This window comes from Pterocles gutturalis, unplaced genomic scaffold, assembly GCF_000699245.1.
Source record: "Pterocles gutturalis isolate BGI_N339 unplaced genomic scaffold, ASM69924v1 scaffold30188, whole genome shotgun sequence".
NCBI classification, from domain to species: domain Eukaryota; kingdom Metazoa; phylum Chordata; class Aves; order Pterocliformes; family Pteroclidae; genus Pterocles; species Pterocles gutturalis.
In genome coordinates this window covers 37,313-59,725 of record NW_010123976.1, presented here as the reverse complement: position 1 = coordinate 59,725, position 22,413 = coordinate 37,313, and the positions used below count along the sequence as shown (strand labels likewise).

Genomic DNA, 22,413 nt, shown 5'->3' with positions numbered 1-22,413 from the left:
CCAGCGTGATACTTATAAACAAAGAACAAATAGAAAACAAAAAAGCTTCGGTTTTGCCTGATTTATAATATTATTTATAATACAACAGATCATTAGTCTGAGGTAATACCAGTAATTACGTTTTAGTCCTTCAAGGACTGCTCAAAAATTAAGAACAGTGATACTAATGCATGTTATGTTAAAAGCAAGACTTGATTATTAAATCAAGCAACTCCCTTACCCCTTGTAGTTAGGAATCTGTGGCTGCAAGTATAAAATTGGAAACAAGTCCGTACAGTAGGAACTACAGAACATCCCAGTCCTGCGTGGCACGCCATGAGCCCCTATCAGTACTTAAGAGTACAGCTGGTTGTATAAAAATCAGACATTTCAACAGAGAAAAGGCTTTGTTCCAGAATAGCCCTTCAGAAATTTTGAATACTGTTAGTTTGCATAAAATAGCCAAACAAAAGATGAATTCAAAAGTCCAAATTTTGGCATGAGGTAAAACCACGTGCATTTATTTCATCTGTATTTTAGAATTAGTAAGCATAAAATTAAATACGTTGACTGGAATGAATTCAGTCATACAAGTGCAAGTCTTCACCTAGAACGTATTTTATGGCAGTTTATTTAAAAAATGTACCAGTAAATCATAAAAGAGGGATCATGTCCATTTAACGTTTATTGAAGTATACAGGAGGTTTTCTTTAGAATCAAATATGAGCATGAATATATGGCCAAACGTAAAATCTATCAAATTCAGTGAAAATTTTCTGACTTTAAATAGTAGCTGTAAGAATGACCAATATATATTCTTTGTTACAACCGCCCTCACTCTACAAGTAAAAAAAAATAATAAACATTCAGTAAACATTCTTTCCTAAGGTAGTTTCCCTTATATATCAGTGATTTATCCATTTCTTGTATACATACCTTTTTAAACATACCAATCAGTGGTTCTCACAATTGAAAAATAAAAGCACAAAAAAGTTTACACTCTTGTACAGGTAAATAAAAGATCATCTTGAATTAAACTGTATATCCTTAAGGGCATAGTATAGTTTCAATTTCATTACCTATTACATAATTAGCTTCTTACATACAAATATTGACATATTTGGCTTGTGCTTCAAAGCCTCTGTGTCTAGAAAGTCCATGTCAATGCAACTCATAACTTGAAATCAGTGGGGATATCTTTACTGCTGCTGGGTTTAACCTGTTCGTGCAACAGAGTCTCTTCTGAACTTGTTGTGGCACTGCATTTTTCTGGGGAGTCGTCAGCGTCTGGATCCAGTCCTTCAGGACAGGGAAGTTTTAGAAGTTCTTCCCGCAGCTGAGCTGTATGACGCTGAGTATACAAAAGGAAGTCAGTGTGGAAAACCATAGTGAAAACAATACTCCTCACTATGTTAGACAACATCAGGCAGAAAAAGGAGCAAGTAGAAAAGGTGTAAATGTACTGTTTCAATGACTGGATAAACTTTTCCCCTGTATTTAACTATTCGTACTTTCCTCGTAGTGACAGAATAATTAGCAAGTGCTGCTAGGAACAAATTAAAAGCAGTAAACAGAACTGCAGCAAGCAAGTGGATCAATATAAACGCTACGCTGTTTGTCTTGCAGTTGAGTCACATCTGCGGTGTGTAATCACAGCAGAAACTGGCTTGGACTGGGTAGGTCATACAGTCCAAACACAAATTTATAAAAGCACCTGGTTTGGGGTTTGTTTTTTTTTTCCTCCTCAGGGCAAGAAAGAAAAGAAATATAAAAATAATATAGGTCTGTTTTCTGTGTGGACACAAAATACAAAAATGATAGTACTTGGCTAGAATGGAAGAAAACATTATAACAGTTATAACTGTTGAGAAAATTTTAACACAGGGTCAAACTAATTGTAATGGACCACAGTTCAAGAGCTGTGCTTGTCTATTAAAAAAGTTCCTTTTTTGGCAAGGAATTGGTTGCAGTACAAAACTTTATCATAAACCACCACCCATCCTTAGAGAGAACAAAATAAACTCTCTGTATCTTACATAAGTGTTGACAGAAAAATAAGCAGGACAGGCGTTAAAGGAAAATCGAACCTGTAGAAAAAAATCCTGAGGAAGGGGAGTGCACGTACACTCCACCTCTTGAAAGCTGGGAAACGGAGGTTTGTTCACATGTTTTAAAGTTGCTGGGGTTTTCTGTTATTGTTATTATAAAACTCAGCTGCTGAGCAATTTCATTGCCATTTGTCATCTTTAGATTAAAGAACATTAAATCATTAAAAGCAGGTCTCACCTTTAGAGCTGCTGCGTGATGGGACATAGTCCTGCCTACCCGCTTGTCACTGCTGTACTGCTGGATGTCCGCTATCCACTCCTCACACTGAGCCATGATCTCCACTCTTTTCAAGTAAAAATGTTTGTGGATGACCTGCAAGAAAATATTCCAAATGAAAGAACGTAGTGTTCACTGTTTTCTAAGAACCATATACTGTAACAATACAAAATTTTCAAGACTTCTATGAACCTAAGTGGATATAAGGCGGAAAAAAAAATCAGTATGAGGATAATTCAGCACTGAACCAGGTTGCAGATAAATTGTGGAATTTCTGTCCTTGGAGGTTTCCAAGACCCAGCTGGAAGAAGCCCTGAGGAACCTGGTCTGAATTCAGCTGATCCTGTTTTGTGGAGGAGGTGGGCCTGGACATCTCTTCCAGTCTGTACACACCTACGATGTCTGTGGAGTCTGCCATGTCAGCATTCACTTGTGTTAGCTGGGTGAAGGGCCAACGAGTGCCAAAAATACACTATTATACCAGGGAAAAGAGGACGCGATAGCGGAACGTTAGACACATTCTTCAGTTCAAAGATGATCTTACTGTGTGGACATTTGTGTGTGCATAGGGGCAGGGTTATACAGATCTTATATTTTGATTGTTGGTTTCACAGCCCTGTTCTATTAAAGCAGCATAGGCAGGAAGTATAAGCACCATGTCTCCCCCTGTCAGTAACCACCTGCAGCCTGAACAGAAAACAGAGAAGCAGAAACTGTCAGCAGTACAAGCAGAAGAATGTAACGTGCTTCTTCACGGAGAAGAAGGATCGTACCAGCTGCTGTGGAAGAGGCACAACCACAGTGACATTCCCTATGCAGAGGCAGCACCTCTGGGGACACTGGAATTCCCAGGCGATAGCAGTTGAGCTGCACACAGTTTGGGTGGGAACCAGTATTTGATTGCATGGTAATTTTGGTATTTCTGTACAGATTCGAGTTTAAAAAAAAACCAAAAAACAACCAATCAATCCTCAGACAAAGTTGTGAAACTCTGCTTAGTGTTGGCTTTGTCTTAAACTCTGCCTGGTGAAAGAAACAATAAAATCAAAGAAATTTTATTGAGCACAGAGAGTTCTTGGCAATATTGCAACATAATTGACAAAAACCATCTTTCCCTCTAGAGATTAGAGAATATAGCTATCTGTCTAAAGAAAACCAGCATATTGAAAGCATAATTGACTTCAATTCTGGATGCATTCCTTATATCCATAACGGAGCTTGGAAGAACTCCCAAAGACCGCAGTTTAGAGCTCCTCAGCCTGTCATTTAAAACACTGGAGGGAAGACAGCTCAGGTCTGTAAAGACAGAAGATCTTAGGACCTGAAGGATGTATGTTCTTTCTTAGACCTAAGTTTTCAGGATGCCTTTGCATTTGTTACTGAATGATCGCCACAACCCTACAAAAACCCTAGAGATTGTTAACAACAAGCTAGACTCTCAGAGAAGTGCTCAGATAACCTACGCTAGAGACCCATTTCATCTGGATGGGCTGCGGATGGAATCTAGCGTTCTTCCAAAAATTCAGCTATTCCATCAGGAAAAAATGTGATGCTTTCCAAATGCCTAATTTCCACTTTTTGATATGTAAAGAAAGATAGGTGCCACTTTACATAATGATAGGAAATAGGTGTTCAGAGAAGCAGAAAGGGAGTTCTCATGTGCAGGCTGGTAAGGCACTGGGTAGGATCCCAAGGTTAAACTCTATGGTTGTGTTTTTAACACAAAAGCAAGCTATCTGAGCCTCACACTTCTCCTTACAGAAGCAGACTCTTGTAGCTTCAAACCTCACAGAATCTTGAGGATTTAATCATACTGTCCTAAAGACCTCAACACGGAACAATACTGTATCTTGGGAAATGAGGAAAACTGCAGTTACCTAAACCAGAACAAAACAATTCGGAGGCAAAGCTTTTAGGTGTTGCCCAGTTCTCTTCCATGCAGCAAAACTCTTCTCTGTTCACAGCTAACAGAAAGGAGTTCCAAATGTTCAAGGTATCTCTGCAAACTGCTGTCTCCGTCTTCATGCTGCTTTTCATTTACGTGTGTGTGGCTTAGCTTACCTCAGCCCTAGCTACACACCACATTCAGAAAGCTGGTGGTTGTATTTTGAACATCTGCCTTTTGGTAACAAAGTGTTATGCATAAGACATCCGCTCTCAGGGAAGGACTGGTCTGTAACCATTTGGACACACGTTATTTACCTTCCTAAAGAGGGGCAGGCTGTCAGCTCACAAGCTGCCTTTTTCATACAAGCAGTAACAAAGCTAAGAGCACTAACAGCAAACTGGGATTCATTTACCAATTACTGTAATATTGCATGTCCTTCGTTTCTGTATATGTGAAATGAAAGATGGAGGGTTATTGTCAGGGACTCCACCACCTTCTGATATCTTCAATTCATTTAAACTTACTGTAATTTGAGGAGTTTTTTGGCAAAACTGAAATTGTTCCATTTAGCTAGAAAAAAAGGACATAGTGGCAGAGGTTATTCGATAATGTGTCACATTATTATCGTTACCATGGTCTTCAACTTCTTGAGTAAGACACTGAAGAGGTAATTTAGAACAACCGCTGTGTTTTTCTTCATTAATTCAGGACACCAGAGTACACTGCAAATCCTCCACCTTCATGTAGATAAAATATTTAACTCCTGTCATGCAGGTGAAGTGTCTATGGTTTCTTATTCCACAAGACACAGTAATTTTAATGGAAAAAGGTTTTTGCATTCCAAAGGATGTTTTTACAGACAGCGAAGAAGGGATGGGAGACTACCCTGGCAGTCAGATGCAACACTGAGCAATGTGCATAATCCTAAAATAATGATGCTTTCTCAGCATTCTAGTAGGCAACTGAAAGCACAGGTGATGCTACAAGATGGTTCCACACCTCAATTTAGAACTGGCAGCAGTTTTAGTAGTTCAAAGCAAAATTTGTTTTTGTATTTGCTGGTAGTACTGTGAGATGACTCATGTTTGACGCCACTTTGCATTAATATTCACACAGATTCTCTTAGTTAGTGTATCTTCAACTCTTTTTCCCTTGAATCCTTTGCCATATGCGTTCAAGTGCCTGAGATCTAATTGACCTGCTTTGAAAAAGGAATTGGACTGCAGACACCGAGAGAAATCCCTAACAACTAAATTATTCTATGGTGCTCGGGGTGAGTTAGTCTGTTTTCAGGAATGTGAACAGATCTGGTTTCTTTTCAAAAAAGTTTTTTAAGATCGTGTGAATGTACGAAATGTCAGCATCAAGACAGTTGTTCTCAAAGGCGTGTATTTCTAGTTTAGCACAGATGCTTTATGGATCCTTCCATAAATAACATTCAGGCTGGTATTTGTTTTGAAGTATTTTTCCCAATTGCATTGTTTTGATGTATCCAAAGTGTTTCCTAATACTCGCTTCAAATTCATGTTTCTTGGAAAAATGAATTCCTGTTAGCTATGCTGACTAACAAACACCCACACCTTGTGCGTGATGTTTCCAAATATTTGCAATATTCTTAACATTCAAACAAGAGAAATAACAAGAGATTTACTGCATTTCACAAAACCTACCTCCTTAAAACATGGCGAAGGATTTCTGATTTGTTCAAGCATTGCCCACTTGACTGTTGCCTGTCGTATATTTCCATCGTATTCTCTGGAGCTCTGGGTACCACTCGGGGTACCTCTTGATCGTTCATAACCTGGTTCATTAAAATATGGTTCTGCTACCAGGATTAGGGATTGGACAGACACTAAAACCTGTTAAGAGAAGAAAGGAAATATTAAAATTGTGCCACCCGCTTGTTTTTACAAATAGACATAATTTTGCTTAAGCAAAACCACTTGTGTGGCCAAGTCCTGTCACTTGTAATACCAGCTCCCTGCAAGTAACAAAAATATAAATGTCGGTAAAAGAAAATCTTTAAAGGAAGAGATGTCTGACTGTACCCTCTTGTGAAAGAAATGGTATTTATTTGTCTAGATCTCAGTCAACAATTCTTGAACTTTTCCTGGGGCTGAGCTTACTAATTCTTCTAATTCTGAACTAGATGGAAAAGGAACAGGAGAGGTGAAATGCAAACCACTAAGTTAATCTTGGTATACAGGCTCCCATTTTTTCTTTCAAATGCATTAAATGGATATAGGAATGTTTTTAGCCCTTTCATTTCAGATTTTATGTATAATACTGTGTGGCATGCGCCATTAAAACCAAACCTCAGTAATTCTCTTGGGACAGGAAAAAAAAAAAATGTTTTCAGTACTGTATCAACAAAGCACCAACTATTCTGTGATAAGGAAATGGTAATAAAAGAGAATTTTCCCCCTTTCAGTTTTTTAATCAAGTATACGTGGGAAGAGATGCTTACATACATACATACAAGGCACATAAGTATATACCCAAATATTCCCAATATAAAACAAAGAATTAAACAGATATATAGGGCACTTGGAATACAAATGTACACGTATTGCATATTCATATCATGGCTTCCTAATTTTTGCAGTATTAGAATGTTCATCCATATCAACTTGTACTTAATCAAAATTCTGTTACATGCAAAAATGTTGTTATATAGGTAGAAAGGCACGATTGACTTTTTTTTTTTTTCTTTTAAATGAAGGATTGGTTTTTCTTTTGTACTTAGGACAAAGTCCAGCAAGAGAATTTTAGGGATTACAATTCTGTGATGCAAACTTAGTTCCAGAAATGTAAAGAATTCAAAAAAGGTGATTTGAACACTTATATTTCCTCAAATATTGCAAAACTGATGATACGTTACATGCTGAAGAACAGCATTGCCAGCACGGAGCCATCCCCTAATTTAGCAGCCCGCTTTGCACATTTGGATATGGAAGACAACAGTTGTCCTTTGCCTTGGAACATGCTGAACACACAGCTTACATCAGGTGTTGTGTTGGTGACAATTCAAGACCTGGGTTCTTTCACAGGGCAGTGCCCCAACAACTAGGGAGCTGTGCTCTGTGGAAGCGTGGCATTCTCTCCCAGTTTCTCCTCTAGCAATGCCAGCACAAAAGCAAAAGTTTTTCTGTTTCCCAGGCAGGTGCTCCAGCGAGCCACTGTTTACAGGACACTGTGTGCACCACCACATTGTCTCCCAACCAGAAGCAGCCATGGCTATTTTGTGTTACACTTAAAAATTAAAATATGGATAAATGCATTGAAATATACAGAATGTATGCAAATCAGGTCCCAGCAAGAAAATGGCCATTTCTGACACTAAAAAGGCAGAATATTAATGCAAACATGTAGAGACAAGGTAGAATACTTCAGGTCCAACGCTTCAGGTACTTAAGGCGTTTTGGTGATCTGTGGCCTTTGCGCGTGTCTGCAAGTTGTTGGGGTTTGCTTTTTTAATTTTAGATTTGAGAGAGAGAGGGAGATTTTTAACCAGCTACGGCTGAGAAGTTTGATACTACCCAGCACTGTACTTTCTGGGCCTTAATAACCAGTTGTTACTTAGAATTATAATTGCAATGAATGAGAAACTCTAAACTGATCTTTCAGTTTCATTTGGGTTATAAAAGTTAATTTCTCAAGTATTTTGGGTGGTCTGACAATAGTTTAATCTTTGAGCCAGAAAAAACATGCAGTGCTTAATCCTTTCCAAGCAATTTATTTAAGCCCTACAGCTGTTTTCCATTTACAAGCTACAAAGTGTCTTTCTCCCAGTATAGCTGGCAACTTTTTCTAGCAGCTTTCTTACTACCTTCAAAATGAAATCCTAAAAAAAAAAAACTTTAAAATTTGAAACTTAAATGCTGCATGAGATTTCTAACAATCAAATCTAACATTTTAATCTAAGAAAAAGGACTTCAGTGAAAGTAAGACTTCATAATACCTGCATCTGTCTACACTGCTTTTATAGTTATGGTCCAAAATTTCAGTTCATCTCTTGATTAAGAAGTTCTGTCTTGGGAAGGTGACACTATGTAAGGAACTACAACTTAGATCTCTCCATATTGTAATTGTTCCTTGAAGGGAGAGGGAACATTAATATCTCCAAGGATGGAAATTCCACAGTCTCTCTTGGACACCTGTCCTAGTGTTTGATCACCCTCATAGTGAAATTTTTTTTCTTAATATTTAATAAAAATTGTCCATGTCCCATCTTGTGTCAACTGGTACTTGTCCTAGTGCTCTGCATCTTTAAGAGGTGTCTGGCTCCATCCTCTCTATACCTTCCCCATTTAGGTCTTGAAGACAGCAAGATCTCCTTGCCATTGGTCCAGCCACTTTTTCACCCACTTGTAATCCACATCTCACCCATTTGGCTACAAGGGTACTAAGGGAGACTGCATCAGAGGTCTTGCTGAAATCAAAGCAAAGCTACATCCACTGCTCTCCCTTTGTACATCCACTCCGGCTGTTCTCAATCATTTTCTTATCTTTCATGTACTTGAGAACAGCTTCCAGGAGGATTTGCTCTATCATCTTCCCAAGGACTCGGGTGTTGCTGACCAGCCTGCAGCTCCTCAGATCCTCCTTCTTGCCCATCTTGAAGCTGGGTGTGAGAGTGGCCATGGAGCTCCCTTGATGTTCTGACATTTCAAAGTTAGTGGCTTTGCAGTGACATTGCCTGGCTCCCTGAGCACCCCTGGCTGCATGAGATTTGGCTCCATAAACCTGTGGGTTCCATCAGCTTGGATACTGTTTCCTCTACTGTGGGTAATTCCTCATTCTCAGACCTTCCTAGCGAGGGCTCAGGGACATGGGAAAGCAAACCTTACCCCTGAGGAGTGAGGCAGAGATGACCTCTGCCTTTTCTATGTCCTTGTCAGCAGGCTCCCTGCCCCACTGAGCAGCAGGAAAGCCCATGGAAATGGGGCTCTTGCTGCCCACGTACCTGTAAGAAACCCTTCTTGTTCCTCTTTCCATCCCTTGCTGTTTTCAACACCAGCTGAGATTTGGTTTCCTAAATTTCTCTCCTTTTATTTGATGTATGTGCTTATTAGTCAGTGCAGCTGAAAATTATAAGGACTGTATGTCCTAATAAATCCCATTCGAATTGAACACTAATTGTTACTGAACACAGCTCTGAGGAATGAGCTGCACACATGAACAGCCACTCTTGGTTGGAAATATTGTTTGGAAAGAGCACTTTGAAGAACTTGTCTACTCTACAATGCTTCTTTTCTAGTGTTCCAAGGATGTCTTCTGGACTTTTTTTGTCTTATTTGTGCTTATTTGAGGAAGAAAATTCTGGTTTAAAAGCACTTTATAAAGAATCCTTAGGACCGACAGACCACTTAATTCCTAAATGGCATCTACTGAAGACAAAGAAGAAATGCTCACCTGCAAAAAGCTCGATGTTTGGGGATTCCATTTCTCTTCTGGCCTCCCATGCCATGTATTAAGTATGCTTAAACACACCTGAAACGATGACATTATTAATGCCACAGGAAAATACTATGATGAAATTCTTCTGCTGGGGCACAACAGAAGGTTAACATTAAATTAATTTTATTTTTTACAAACTTTTGTATAACTGCATTCTAAAAGAGAAATTTGTTTCCTATGAAACCAATTTGAAATGAAAGCAGATAAAAATAACGTGGCTAAGCAAGAACAGCATGTTAATAAATGAACGAGGCAAGGCAGATTACTTTTCTTCAAGTAAAACCTATGGATTCTAGTGATTAATTTATTTTTGAAGTCCCAAATACTATCCGATGCTTTACCTTCCTCTTTAAGTACTGTTGTAAAACTTATTGTTGTGATTTTTAAAGACAATCATTCTGCGTAAGCATGTGAAAGGTGGTTTCTGTCATATGGACTATCAAGGAATTTAAAATATTTCTTAACTTTTATGACTGATCTGGACTTCAGGGAAGTCTGTGGAGTTCTTGAACCTTATTACAAAACGGAACAATCAGATTAAAGAAAGAAAATAAATTTAAAGGGAAGTATTTGCCAAGCTTAATGCTGGGCAAAGAAAAAAAGGAGATGACGTCTCCAGTGTGAATGACATTGTGTGTCCACGTTAAGAGAAAATGCCATGTCTAGAACTGGAAAGGAGTGTTATAGCCTGCGAAAACAGGGACCATGGGGAACCCTTGAATGACAGGGGAATAAGGGAAAAAGATTAGCCTATGGGTTAAATGTTTACACAAAAAAAAAAATGCAGAAGGAGTGCCACAGTCATACAGCCAAAGCTATTTTGTAGGTCTGTGCCTCAGTGGAGACATGCACATAGCCATCTCTATAGTTCTGTAGAGAATTTAATGTGTGCTGATTTTTAATATAAATACAAGTTGCATCTCCCTGACATGCACTTGACTTTTTGTTGGCTTTTTGGAGCCTTTAGAATGAGCCACAACATACCAAGGAAATGGGAGGAGAGAAGGGGGAAAGCTTGTCTTAACTTTTAATCTTATTTCCAAAAGCGTTACTATTTTTGAGAAAACTGTCATGCAGTCCATATTTTAGAATTACATTTTCTTTTATAAAGGATAGCGAGGTTAAGGAAAGTCTTCATCTTCGCTCAAGAAAAAGCACTTTTGCATGGAAAAAGAGAGACAAGGCATTTGGCAAGCACATTCAGTGGCAGCTGATATAAAGCATACTTTGTCCATGGACAGGACCCTGGGTACTTCAGCTAGCCAAAATAGATTTCTGCCTGGCTAATTTAGGAAAGAAAGTGGAAAAGAACATTCTTCTAGGTCAAAATTACTTGCTTTTTGGTCTAATCCAGCTCATAAAGGCTTTAAAATAATCTCCAAGACTATTCAGAAAGGAGATCATTCCCATTTGAAACCATTCAATCACTCTGCTTTTCAGACCATTGCAGACCAGTTTTAACCAAACAGCTTTCTCCAGTTTGTTAGCAGGGGCTGATAATTTGATTGCAAAAGGAAAAAACGAACAAGCGCCTCTGAATTCAGAAAGCACACAACACCTCCCTCAGGCTCACGTACATAGCTGTCTATTAAAATTAAGAGTCAATTAAGAGCCAATTTTCATGAATTACATCAGAAAAGGAAAAGGAGCTACTCTCCATTCAGCGTGCAGCAGTGTAACTCAGCGCTGGGCAGAGCGGTGGATGGGTTTCAAAAGGCAGTGGGACAAACTGGGAGATTTTTATCACTGAGGGCTGGGGAAGCACTGCTGAACTCCTGCCCTTTTCTTACACTCTCCCACGACGAGCCGCTGCTGGCCACAGCTTTAGGGCAGCAAGCTCAGTCTCCACACTGTCACAAAGCACCCAGATGAGAAACCTGTACTTGCGGAAAGTACCGGGGTCAGCAAACCTGGAGCACAAAATAATATCCCTTGCGCTGGAAAAATCACCTTCCTGGTCGTGACTGTTTCCTTACAGGAGGTGGCAAGATCCTGGGCTAGAAAGGTTGGTCCCAACCAGTAAGATCATTCTTAAACTATTTAATCTCTGAAGTTTAGAATTATCATATGTAAGACACAAAAAAAGAAAAAGACAAGTTTCATCTGTTTCACTTCCTTCTTACATCTATACATAAGAACGAAGTTGACCTACCTTGCCATCATTGTAGAGGTTTGGATTAAATCTCACGCTGTGGCCTCCAGTTGTTTCCAGGTTCACAAATGGAGGGGAATTAGGATAGTCTTGTGGAAAATATACATCAAATTCAAAGCACCCATTTGCGTAAGGGGTGTCTGCAGGGCCAGTAATGAGAACCTATCATTGTAAAAAAAAAAAAAGAGTTTTTAAAAAAACCTTTATATTTGTCACAGTTGAGATTTTTAGAAGTTACACAAAGCATTTTATTGCCACATGGTACTTATCAGAAGACACTGTTAGACGTTATCGTCAGACGCAGGCTCTGAGTCCTGTCTGTTTTGACATTCTGCGTAAGTGGAGCCCTCTGCGAACGTCCATTTCTCCAGACAGAATAAAAATGGAATGCAAAACAGAAGGAGCTAAAAATCTACCTCCTATTGCACGCTATTAATAGAATTTTGCCTGCAAACTTCTGGTCCGGAGATACTCAGGGTACTTTTCCATACTTACTACTTTTAACTGACTTAAATGGCAGTAGGCAAAGATACACTTGGACCACAATGGAGTAGCAAAACTAAACTTTTCCCTTCAGAATAGGTGCAAGAGTGAATCCTGACCTCTGAAGTCTCCACCTCGCTAACAGAGTGCTCTAGGGGTAGATGGGCACCCCCTCCGCTCGGCCAAGTTACTGAGACTTCGGGCTCAGACTCTAAAATACCACCACTTACATTAGTTTAGAAGTTAGGACAGCAACTAAAGTACAAACGAAATACCTCTGATTTCTTTTTTAAGATTTAAGGCACCTTCTTAAGCATTTATATGCCAAGCTGAAAGAGGGAAATAAAAATAACTTTGCTTCTTTACCTTCATAATGTCCAGCCGCTCCTCATCACAACGTACGAAAACACTGGATGAAGATGACAGAGGCAGCGATGTTGAAAGAGTCACAGCTTCTTGAGCAAGACGTCGGGCTCTGGCAGCACTGTTGGCGTCACTTGCATTTTTTACCTGAGACATGTAGTGGTAATTTACTTTAAAAATCAGTTTCCCGTCATCATCTTCAGACACCATTTCAAATGTATCTAGAAGAGAAGAAAATGTTAATGCATCAGGAAAACAGTGCAGTTAATAATGGATTAGTCTTGGATAAAGATTCTGAGTATTAAAATCAGGAAAGTTTAGTTTGCATTATATCAATGCAAAAAATACGTATTTGGTGAGTTAACAGGGATCACAGAAAACAAAGCGTTAACACTCCTGGGTCAAATTCATTTCTGCAGCAAATGTACAAGGCTTTCACGTGCAACTTGTCCAATGTACGCCATTGCTGATGTGGAAACCTACCAGCTACTCCAGACCAGGAATACAAGGATTTTTAGGAATACATCATGATGCTAATAAAGGAATCGGTGCGAAGCAGAGTGCCAGCAGCGTTTACTTGTGTGGTGGCTGCGATGTTATTAAAGAATAATAAAAAAACTACAGTGAAGCTGATTTTCTTTAATCACTTACTACATAAAATCCGCAGCACGGCTGCCAGAGTGAAAAGCTTCCCTACCTCCTTCCCTACCTCCTATTCTTGGCGTATACTCCACAAACATTGGTGAGGAAAATCCCTTACAAATACAACAGCAAAGAAATGTGATTGCAAATGCTGTCACTGCAACTCAAAAAAAAAAAAAAATCAGAAGTTTTTGCAATAATTTTATAGCTCTTTTTGGATGAGATACTACTTGTTCTTTCTGAATTTTTTTTTTGAACACATTTCCTTTATGGCCAAAATTAGCACCTATTCCCATCACATTTTCCAAATACAACATGTTGCACTCCATCAAAGGACACAGTGAAGTTTGCTACAATTTCATTTGAAAAACACATTTTGATCTGAATTCTATTCCATTTAAAAAAAATAAAAGCTACACTTTTAACAAACATATATAAAAATTTGTATTTGAGCTTTAAAAAAAGAATTTGAACATTGTAATATGATTTGAGGACTGAAAAAACACACAATTTGTCACTGGAATTAAAACATGAACACCATCACTGAATTTGGAACGAGGCCCTTGAATTAACCTAGTGTATGTTTAAACATTCCTTATTAATTCAACAAGCACTTTAGTTGGCAACCTGAAAATGCAGACTTCTATAATTTTCCATGTGTGAAAAGGATCAGTGGTCACATACATAAAAAAGTTGGTAACTTTCTAAAATAATTAGGGATTCAATGCCACAGACTGTATATTTCTTAGGTATCTGCTCTCTAAGACACCAATATCCACACTTCTCAACCTACCAAACTGGAGTTTTTTCATGACAGCCACGTATTTTTCTTCAAGAGACCGCAAAACGGACAAAGGCTTGGGCTTCACAGCAGCCTTTTTGGAGTATTCAGCCATCTTCTTTTCTGTTACATAAAATGTGATACTTATTTGTAGTTAACCATGTCATTTTGAGATAAATACAGTAAGCATGTGGGGATTATTGAACTTGAAATGACATTTTACAGTCACATTGTTTGCAGAGAAAACTGGGGATCACTCACAACGTACAAATCTGTTTTTCTCATTACTATATGTTTCGTAGGAAATAAAGAACATTATCTCAGCTCAGAAATAATTCATGACTCCTGCTGCTATGAATATTCTTTTATTGTTGCTTCTATTATTTTTTTTCTATTTTAAAATAGGAAGTATGACATACGCTGGTGTGGATGGACATTCACATACGTATTCCTGATGCACTGTCCAAAATCGGGAGCAAAATCTACTCCCCTAGATTAAGCTCCTTAATCATTAGTTTTCTTTCCTAGACGATCAGATGGCCCTCTGAATGTCTGCAGGTTCAATCCATGATTTAAATTTTACTTCTGTATTCACCTAAGTTAAGATTTAATCTAATTCATAAGATTTAATTTTAACAGCAAACGCTTTACTATTAAAGGTCACGTATGTTGTCTTCTGCCATAAAAAAAGGCGCCACATCATTGTGCTGAAGGTAGTGAGATGTACTCTAACTTGAATTATTCAATTTCCTGACCTAAGCACTTCAGACTACTACAAGATTCCAACCGCCTTTGAAAATATAGTCAGTGGCTAGGGGCAGGAGGGAAGCCTTTTTTCTTGCTTTTAAGCTAATTTATAAGTTATCTGTTTGTGAACTTATTACAAATAAACACCCTGCAGTATTTACAGAAGTATTTCTATTTTACCTTGGTTTGCTTGGCGCAAACTGGTGGTAGCAGCATAAACTATCTCCGCAGTCTTTTGGATGTCCGGTACCAGAAGTGTCAGTCCCTCTGGTTCCTGATCAGAAGTATCTGGTTTTACTCCTGCTTTGGCTTTGTCTTTTTTAGACCTGTTCGGGGGGTTTTTTGGCAAAGAAATAAGATATAGCATGAGGGATATTTTTAACCAATCGGACAGTACTGAGCGTATTTGTATACAGGGTAAAATACCAAAAATTAACGATCAAGATTAAAACAAGTCTCCTGAAATGGAAAATGTCCACGTATCTCCAGCTCGATCACCGAATGGAGCAGCCAGCTGTGACAACACTGAACATACCGCCTTGATTTGGCAAACAGAAGTACAGCCGACATGACGAGTAAAGCTCTGAACACAAAGCCAGTGATACCAGTACACCAGTTTCTGCCTCAACCATTTCCTGGTTGGGATTGCAATGCCTGCACGCTGGCATTGTGTTTGCGCATCTTCAAAACATGAGTGTCAGAAAGATTGTCACCAATGTGCACTTCATCCGCCCACGTAGATCCCGGTGCAAAATCAAGTCCTAAATAGGTAACATAGAACCCCTGCCTGTTCCACAATGCACTAATGATTCTGTAGGATACGCTAACGGGAAAACACCAGGAAACCTCCAAAGTTCGCAGCGTGTGGATGGACTACGACCTAGGCAACACTAGAGAGTGGGTCAAAACTGAAGTTTGTCTCTCTACAGTTCTCTTCTGGGCTAAGATGTTTTATTTCAATAAACAGTTTAATGTAACATAATTTTTAAAGCCTTACAAATATAGGAAGAATCATGTAATATTGGAGGTTTATAATCAATGTATTGCAAACTAAAATGTCAGTAACTAACACCTCAAACTTTTACAATGAAATAATTTACAAATACACTATATACTAACACCCTTGTTTGATAGAAGCTAATTGCCAGGTAATTTAAGATATATTTAAATATTTTGATTGTGATAACCGAGTCTTTGCTAGCATATATATTCAACTGTTGAAATGAAGCCATGGTATTTGATAACACTGCAACCGAAATGTGCATATTTCAAACCTTTTAAGGTTTTTGAGAGCACATTTAAGAGTGTGTTGAAGAGCTGGCATAAATTTACATTGTTATCCTGCAAAACTTATGAGATTTTAATGCTAACAGCCCCCAAATTATTCTACTGTAATTTCTGTACATTTAATAGCACTCATTCATTTTAAGATCCAAACCAGTTCAATAGCCAAGCAGCACTGGTTTTCTCTCTCCCAGGGCCATACCTAGATGCAAAACAGAGCTATCTACACAAGAAAAATCAGCAATTTAATGTTTTCTTCTGTCCCAAACATATTTTAGCAACTGCCAAATATTATATCCTTTCTGTATTTTAATCTAGACTGAAATCATGCATAAAGAATGAGGCTCTGAACTACTCAGCAGAGGTGATTCCAGCAATGCTGAAACTCTTTGTACTGTACCTAATGAGAGTATCCCTGGACTACATTAATAACAAAATCCATTACTGCAGCATGGTACATTTTCCTGGTCCCAGATTTAATCCAAAAGGATGTTATCCCATTGTTGTCTTCAAGCAATACTGAGCTTTCAGGTGCTCAAAGTTCGGAGGAAACCATCAGAGCCAAACGGTGTCGCTCAGCGTTTGAGGAACAGTTTAAGACACAGCAGCAGCAGCTGCCTCTCTCATTCATACTGTTCAAAATCCTCATCACTGCCTTTTTCCTTGGGGAAATCTAGGCCAATATTTTGTAAATAACCTATGAAACAGGTTCAGAAATGTATATTTAATCCCACTAAAGCTCTCTGATACCTGCTGTAACACCACAGACATGCTAGCAGCCACCAGTTCCAAGGAAGGCGTACAGACCTAGAACTGCCGGCTGTTGGTGTAGAGTCTGTAAGCTCTTTGCTACAAAACCTCTGCAGAAAATTTGGCTAAAATGAAACGTCAATGGTCTCATCCAAGAGAAAGATGCGTGAAAAACCATAAAAACGTGATTGGTGAAGATACTGAAAGTGAAATTAATTATTACAAATTCATTTTCAAGAGAGTTATCATGTAGAGCTTTTACTTTCCACATGGTTTTACGACTACCAGCCCCTTCCTCCAACTTGGTCTTAGAGTACAACAAAAATTTAAATGTCATTAGACAAAAGGCTCAACCCCGTGCTTAAGACCTCCTACAGACACACTGAGTTACTGACAGTCAGATACCTAAGCAGACAAGGAATATATATCTAGTTGAAGCAGTAGGAAGAGGAAACATCTAAGGACAAAATTGGAGCAATGCCCAAGATGAGTTTCTGGTCCCCAAGCCCATTTCTCAGGATAGTCTGAAACTCATGGTACCACTGGTGTGCACATGAAAAAGCAACCTGGTGACCATTCTACCTTTTGTGAGCACGTATAACATGGGCAAAACCAAATTATTAGTTGAGAAAATGTCATTGTCCCTTCTCGGTGTCACCTCCTGCCGGGATTCCCAGCTGCAGCGAGCTCCCGCCAGCCCCTGCGCGATACACCAGTGTTCCAGAGGGACAAGCAGAATCCCAGCTCGAGAGAGGGAGTTGCTGGGAATTACAAGGCTCTCCCAAAAAATACATGAATGAGACAAAATACCAAAATTAAAGTGATAAAGCCAGTAAAAGATCCTTCGGCTCCTTCCCGGCACTCTAGCAGCCCGCATATAAACGTATGTATGCAGAAAAACTAATGGCGGTACCAAACTCCAGAGCTCTAGTATGTTTTTCAATGATATTCCAATGAAACACAAGAACCAATAATACTCATAAAATAATAAACTACAGTGAAATATACAATCATATGAATATTTTGCTGTACATGTTTCTATTTTTAGAAAACATTTAAATGTCTGGCTGACACTGTACATTTCCTTCAGCCAAGATTCTGCTTGTGAAGCAAAATTTAATGCAGTTATTTAATACAGGCCAAACCTTTATCGAAATGTTACGATTTTCAGAGTGGAGAAGCAGCCAAATATTTAATTTAGACTTAGAAACTTCCCCATCCAGTTTTTCAAACATTGAAGAAAAAGCAGACAAAATCACGTCAACTCATATTTAAAGGGATGACAGTCACTAATGTACTTGCTAGAAGAGACAGCAGGGTACATGCTAATAATTTAAGCCATTAATTTAGCTTGTGCTGGAAGATGACAGACTTCTCTTCACGCTGTGCTAAATGAATAAAGAATTATACACTCCCAAGGCAAGTTTAATTTTTAAAGCCAATACTAATACTTACTCACCCATGCCTGATACTTCGAGGTAAACATGATGATATGGAATGATACCTTTATCAAAGTATCCACAAAATAAAGCCAATGAACCCTTCAGCCCCTCTGTACTACACAGATGGTGCTTATAGCAGTATTCAGCCCAGTTCTACATTGACACTCACTGGCTTGGGATAACACTGCCAGCGATCTGCAGTGGTGGTATCGCTCAGCCCTCACATTTAGACAACCTTGCAACTGGCAGGATTAACCCTTAGTAGGAGTGGTACAAGTGACAGAAGTGTAAAGATGACAGAATTCTGATCTGCCTTAAGCAGTTCTGGGGGTGGCCGGGGTGATGTGGAAAGGGAATTTTAGCCATAGGCTTGCTATACTCCACACTACACAAATAAGCCATCAGCTTGTGCTGCCAAATATAACCATTTGCCAGGAAGCTCACCTAGCAGCCGGTGGTTCAGACGAGCCTGTTCCGCGCCACAGCAGCAGAGGGCTCAGCCATCATAGCAACCGAACGCCTCAAACTCTGCCTGTGTGGAAACCCATCGCACGAGCCTGACCACTCTCAAATTGGAGATGGCTTCTGACTCCCTAGCAGTCCAACAAACAGTCATGAGAAATCATCTCATACCTAAATGTCTTCTCCATTATCCAGAATTTTCCCTACTATGGCCTTTGAAAGTAAATGACTCAAATGCTAACTGGAATCCAAACCCAAAAGTGTTCCCCTTCAGATTCTGGATCCAAGTGGACACTCTTGCTCCAACACACATAGAACTGCTGTTCAGATAAAGTTTTGCCTTTGACAGCAGATCCCATCATTACATTGTTGTTCTGGCATTTACCTAACAGGGGCAGCAGATTGTCCCATTTCAGAAATCCATGCCAACACTTAGACTGCTGGCAAACCTTCCACTGAAATGCTGAGAATTAAAACCTTCCACCCCACTGATTCCAGGCTGTTCAGGCTGTTGGTGTTTTCATCCTTGTCTATATACGGCTTTAGAGACAAACAGTATTATGCTTAAACTAACCAGTGAAAGACAAGATTTCTTTTTGTGCTGATATATCAAAGTAATACAAGAAAATTGTACAGATATTGTAACTGAACCAACCATGGAATTTTTATCAAATTCATCAATTATTAAAATAATACCAACTGTGCTTCTAGAATTCTTCTTAGTTTTCAGATCCTAAGCTGACCCTGAAGAAATAGTCATATTGTATTTTATTTTACCAAATTTAAAAGAGCTTATGAGTAGTGGTCATGTGCCATTCTCACAAATAAACTTTTTAGACTTCATCCTGGGTAAGTGACATAGGAAGATAGAGGTTTCCATGCCTATTAAAGCTGACATGTTTAGATGGGTATCCAACTTAAAGAACTGTTACTTGTCCTTCCTAATTCTCTTTTGCATTAAGTCAGCAAAAAAAACCCCCACTACAGGTACGTTCCATGCTCAATATGCAAGACTAGCAATCTCAGGCAAGAAGGATTCGAGAAATTCATGGGCAAAGTCCAGTCCATCAGGAGATACTAGAAGGAGTTCCCAATAATGGGAGTCCTGCTCAGAAAAATCTCTGATGTATTGGTTGGTAAATATTCTCAGTTTACAGAGGGAGGAAGAACATTCCACATATGCACTTTCCTCACATTACATTTACTTTCTTTTCATGATGTTTCAGCACGTGCTAGGGGACAACACTAAATTTAGCAGGGAGGGATGGGTATTATAACCTAACAAGCCATTTTTAAATTGGAAGCAAATAAACACAATCAAGAAACCAATTAAGTGCTGGAAGCAGAAAATTAGTAAAAGACAGCCATAAAGATCTGTATTGCAGCATTTGCTTTTCCAGCTCACTCAGGGCAGAAAAAGATGATTCAGCTGTTAAAACCGCCCGGATCGTCAGTTCTGGGAACCAGACTGATTGCAAGACCACAGGAACTGAAAGGGAGAGTTGGCTGTGCCACCTGTACCAGCCACAGCGCCTCCCAGAGCAGGTGGTATGGCAGGCATGCCGGGGCTCCGGTGCGCGTGCTCCTCTGGTGACTGTCCCTTCAACCAGCAACCACATGCAGCACCGACCGAACTGGTCAAAGGACTAAGAACCAGCCCTCTCAGACTGGTATCCTGGCCCGTGAGCCACAACACAAGTGCAACATTTCACAGAAGGTGGCAGTCAGACCTCGGCGACAGCAGCATTTCCGAAGACAAGAAGCCATAGTGCAGTGCAAGAATTGATGAGAAAAGCAAGAACACAGCAACACCCTGGGAATCACTGCGAAGTGCTCCGAGGAGATGATGTGACCTTTGGAACAGTCAGAAAAGGCAAAAGAAACATCGGGAAGGTAAAAGTAAGTAGATTTGGCTGTTAAAATAATACAAAGCTGCATTGTATTTATCCAGAGCATTTGGTTTTTCTTTGTCAAAGGAGAATATTTAGAAGCATAGAATCATAGAGTTGTTTGGGTTGGAAAGGACCTTAAAGATCGAGTTCCAACCCCCCTGCCATGGGCAGGGACACCTCCCACTAGATTCTATATACTGCATTAGGCAGTTTAATTATTATTATCAAGCATTAGATCATGCATTATACTGCAACGCTCCCACAGCTCTATGGCATCACAGCCAAGATGGGATATTCGGATACTTTTCCATTTGTTTGCTAATTGCTCTGCCGGACTGCAAGTGTTTGACAAGAACCATCAAACACAAGAGGAGCCTGGAAGACCCCAAAGCCTGGTCTGGATGACTCCATGGCATTCGTGTGTAATTTCACATCATCTTCATCATACCAGCTTCACCTCTGACGCCTGTACTAATGGACAAACCAGCTGTCATAAAATCACCAACAAATACAAACATGCTTTGCATATGCAGCACCAACAGGTACCACCAGTCAAAACTTTTCAACCAGCTCTATGCAGTTAGGGTTCTCACCTCAAATAGTAACTCCCAAATCTTTTGCCTCCTGAAACTTACTCTTCCTGACAGAAGGCAAAGGATTCTCTCCTAACCAGTTCCTCTGATGGAGAATCCACTGAGGAACCCAGTCCTTACTCCCTGGGTAAAGCAGCACAGAAGCGTACAGAAGACAGTTGGGACACTTCTTTTAAAAACTACCATTTGGTTTGGCCCTCCCCAGTCCCATTTTTTACAGAATGGGCTTCAACAGCTCCTGAAGAATGCTCCTGCCTTCAGACTGACAGCAGGAAAAGCGCAGTCCTGCAAAATAAAGATTCACCTCACTGAAGACGGAAAGAAATTTAAGAAAGATGTGAAGCTCCTAGACTCTTGAGCAGCAATCCTCTTTCTGATCAGCGAGCAGTTACTGATGAAGGGACAAGAGTATGCAAACCTACCAGCTTCTCTGTGTCACACAAAAAAATTTCCTTGTAAATAGTACAGTAAAACAGATCATATACATATAAACAGAAATTTAGATCAAACAGGTGGTATGTTCGCACTCTGGACTGCCGCACCTATTCAGATAAACACACAGAACTGAACCTTTTTTAAATTCTATATTCATAATATGTAAGCATAAAATACAGTTTAAATTAAGGTTAGGGATGATGAAAGCAATTACCTCAGTCGGTTGGTATAAGTATCTACACAGGTCTTCATTTTAGCCAACAAAGTCCCAACAGAAGCTTGTGACTCCAGCTGTTCCTCCTCCTCTTCACTACTCTCTCCCGACAGAGGCAGCAGTAACGGTACCATGGATGTGCAGGATGCAATGGCACGGAGCAATTCTAGCAGAGCTCGGTAAAGGGGAACGTGTCGGGCCATATCCAAAACTAAGAGAGAAAAGCAGTTTACAAAAGTTACTAAAATTGATGATTCTTCAACTCTTAGTACAGACGTTTTAAACAGAAAAGCTGGATTTTCATAATTTTTAAAATATTAATGACATTCAATGATAAAATACAATATCTTGTAATAGCCATTTGTAATTTGTGTTTTAATGGACTTGTCCATAAAAAATTGGGTCAGATATCTGGAAAGCAAAGGTTAGCAAAAGACTCAAGAGGACAGAAGTGCTAACAAAGTATGGAACAGGATCACCACATGCTATATGCATTTCTAGTAGCTTAATATACAATCCTG

At 39.4% G+C, this 22,413-nt stretch overlaps 1 protein-coding gene across 1 annotated transcript; it reads right to left on the bottom strand.

The window, feature by feature from the left end:
- Positions 1–477: 477 nt before the first annotated feature.
- On the bottom strand, positions 478–22,097 carry LOC104465181 (baculoviral IAP repeat-containing protein 6-like). Its single transcript, XM_010078122.1, has 9 exons — positions 21,893–22,097; positions 15,001–15,146; positions 14,086–14,196; positions 12,654–12,871; positions 11,805–11,966; positions 9,608–9,685; positions 5,863–6,051; positions 2,266–2,400; positions 478–1,330 (listed from the first exon to the last, which is right to left on the bottom strand). The coding sequence occupies exons 1-9, from the start codon at positions 22,093–22,095 to the stop codon at positions 1,151–1,153; spliced, it is 1,422 nt and encodes a 473-aa protein (XP_010076424.1). The 5' UTR covers positions 22,096–22,097; the 3' UTR covers positions 478–1,150.
- Positions 22,098–22,413: the final 316 nt, after the last annotated feature.

Excerpts from the sequence above, each read along its gene's own strand:
- LOC104465181 (XM_010078122.1), bottom strand. The coding sequence starts at position 22,095 with ATGGCCCGACACGTTCCCCTTTACCGAGCTCTGCTAGAATTGCTCCGT. Across the intron at positions 12,872-14,085 it reads CATGAAAAAACTCCAGTTTG|ATACATTTGAAATGGTGTCT; the intron begins GTAGGTTGAGAA and ends CTTCTCTTCTAG. Across the intron at positions 9,686-11,804 it reads ACCTCTACAATGATGGCAAG|GTGTGTTTAAGCATACTTAA; the intron begins GTAGGTCAACTT and ends TCATCGTTTCAG.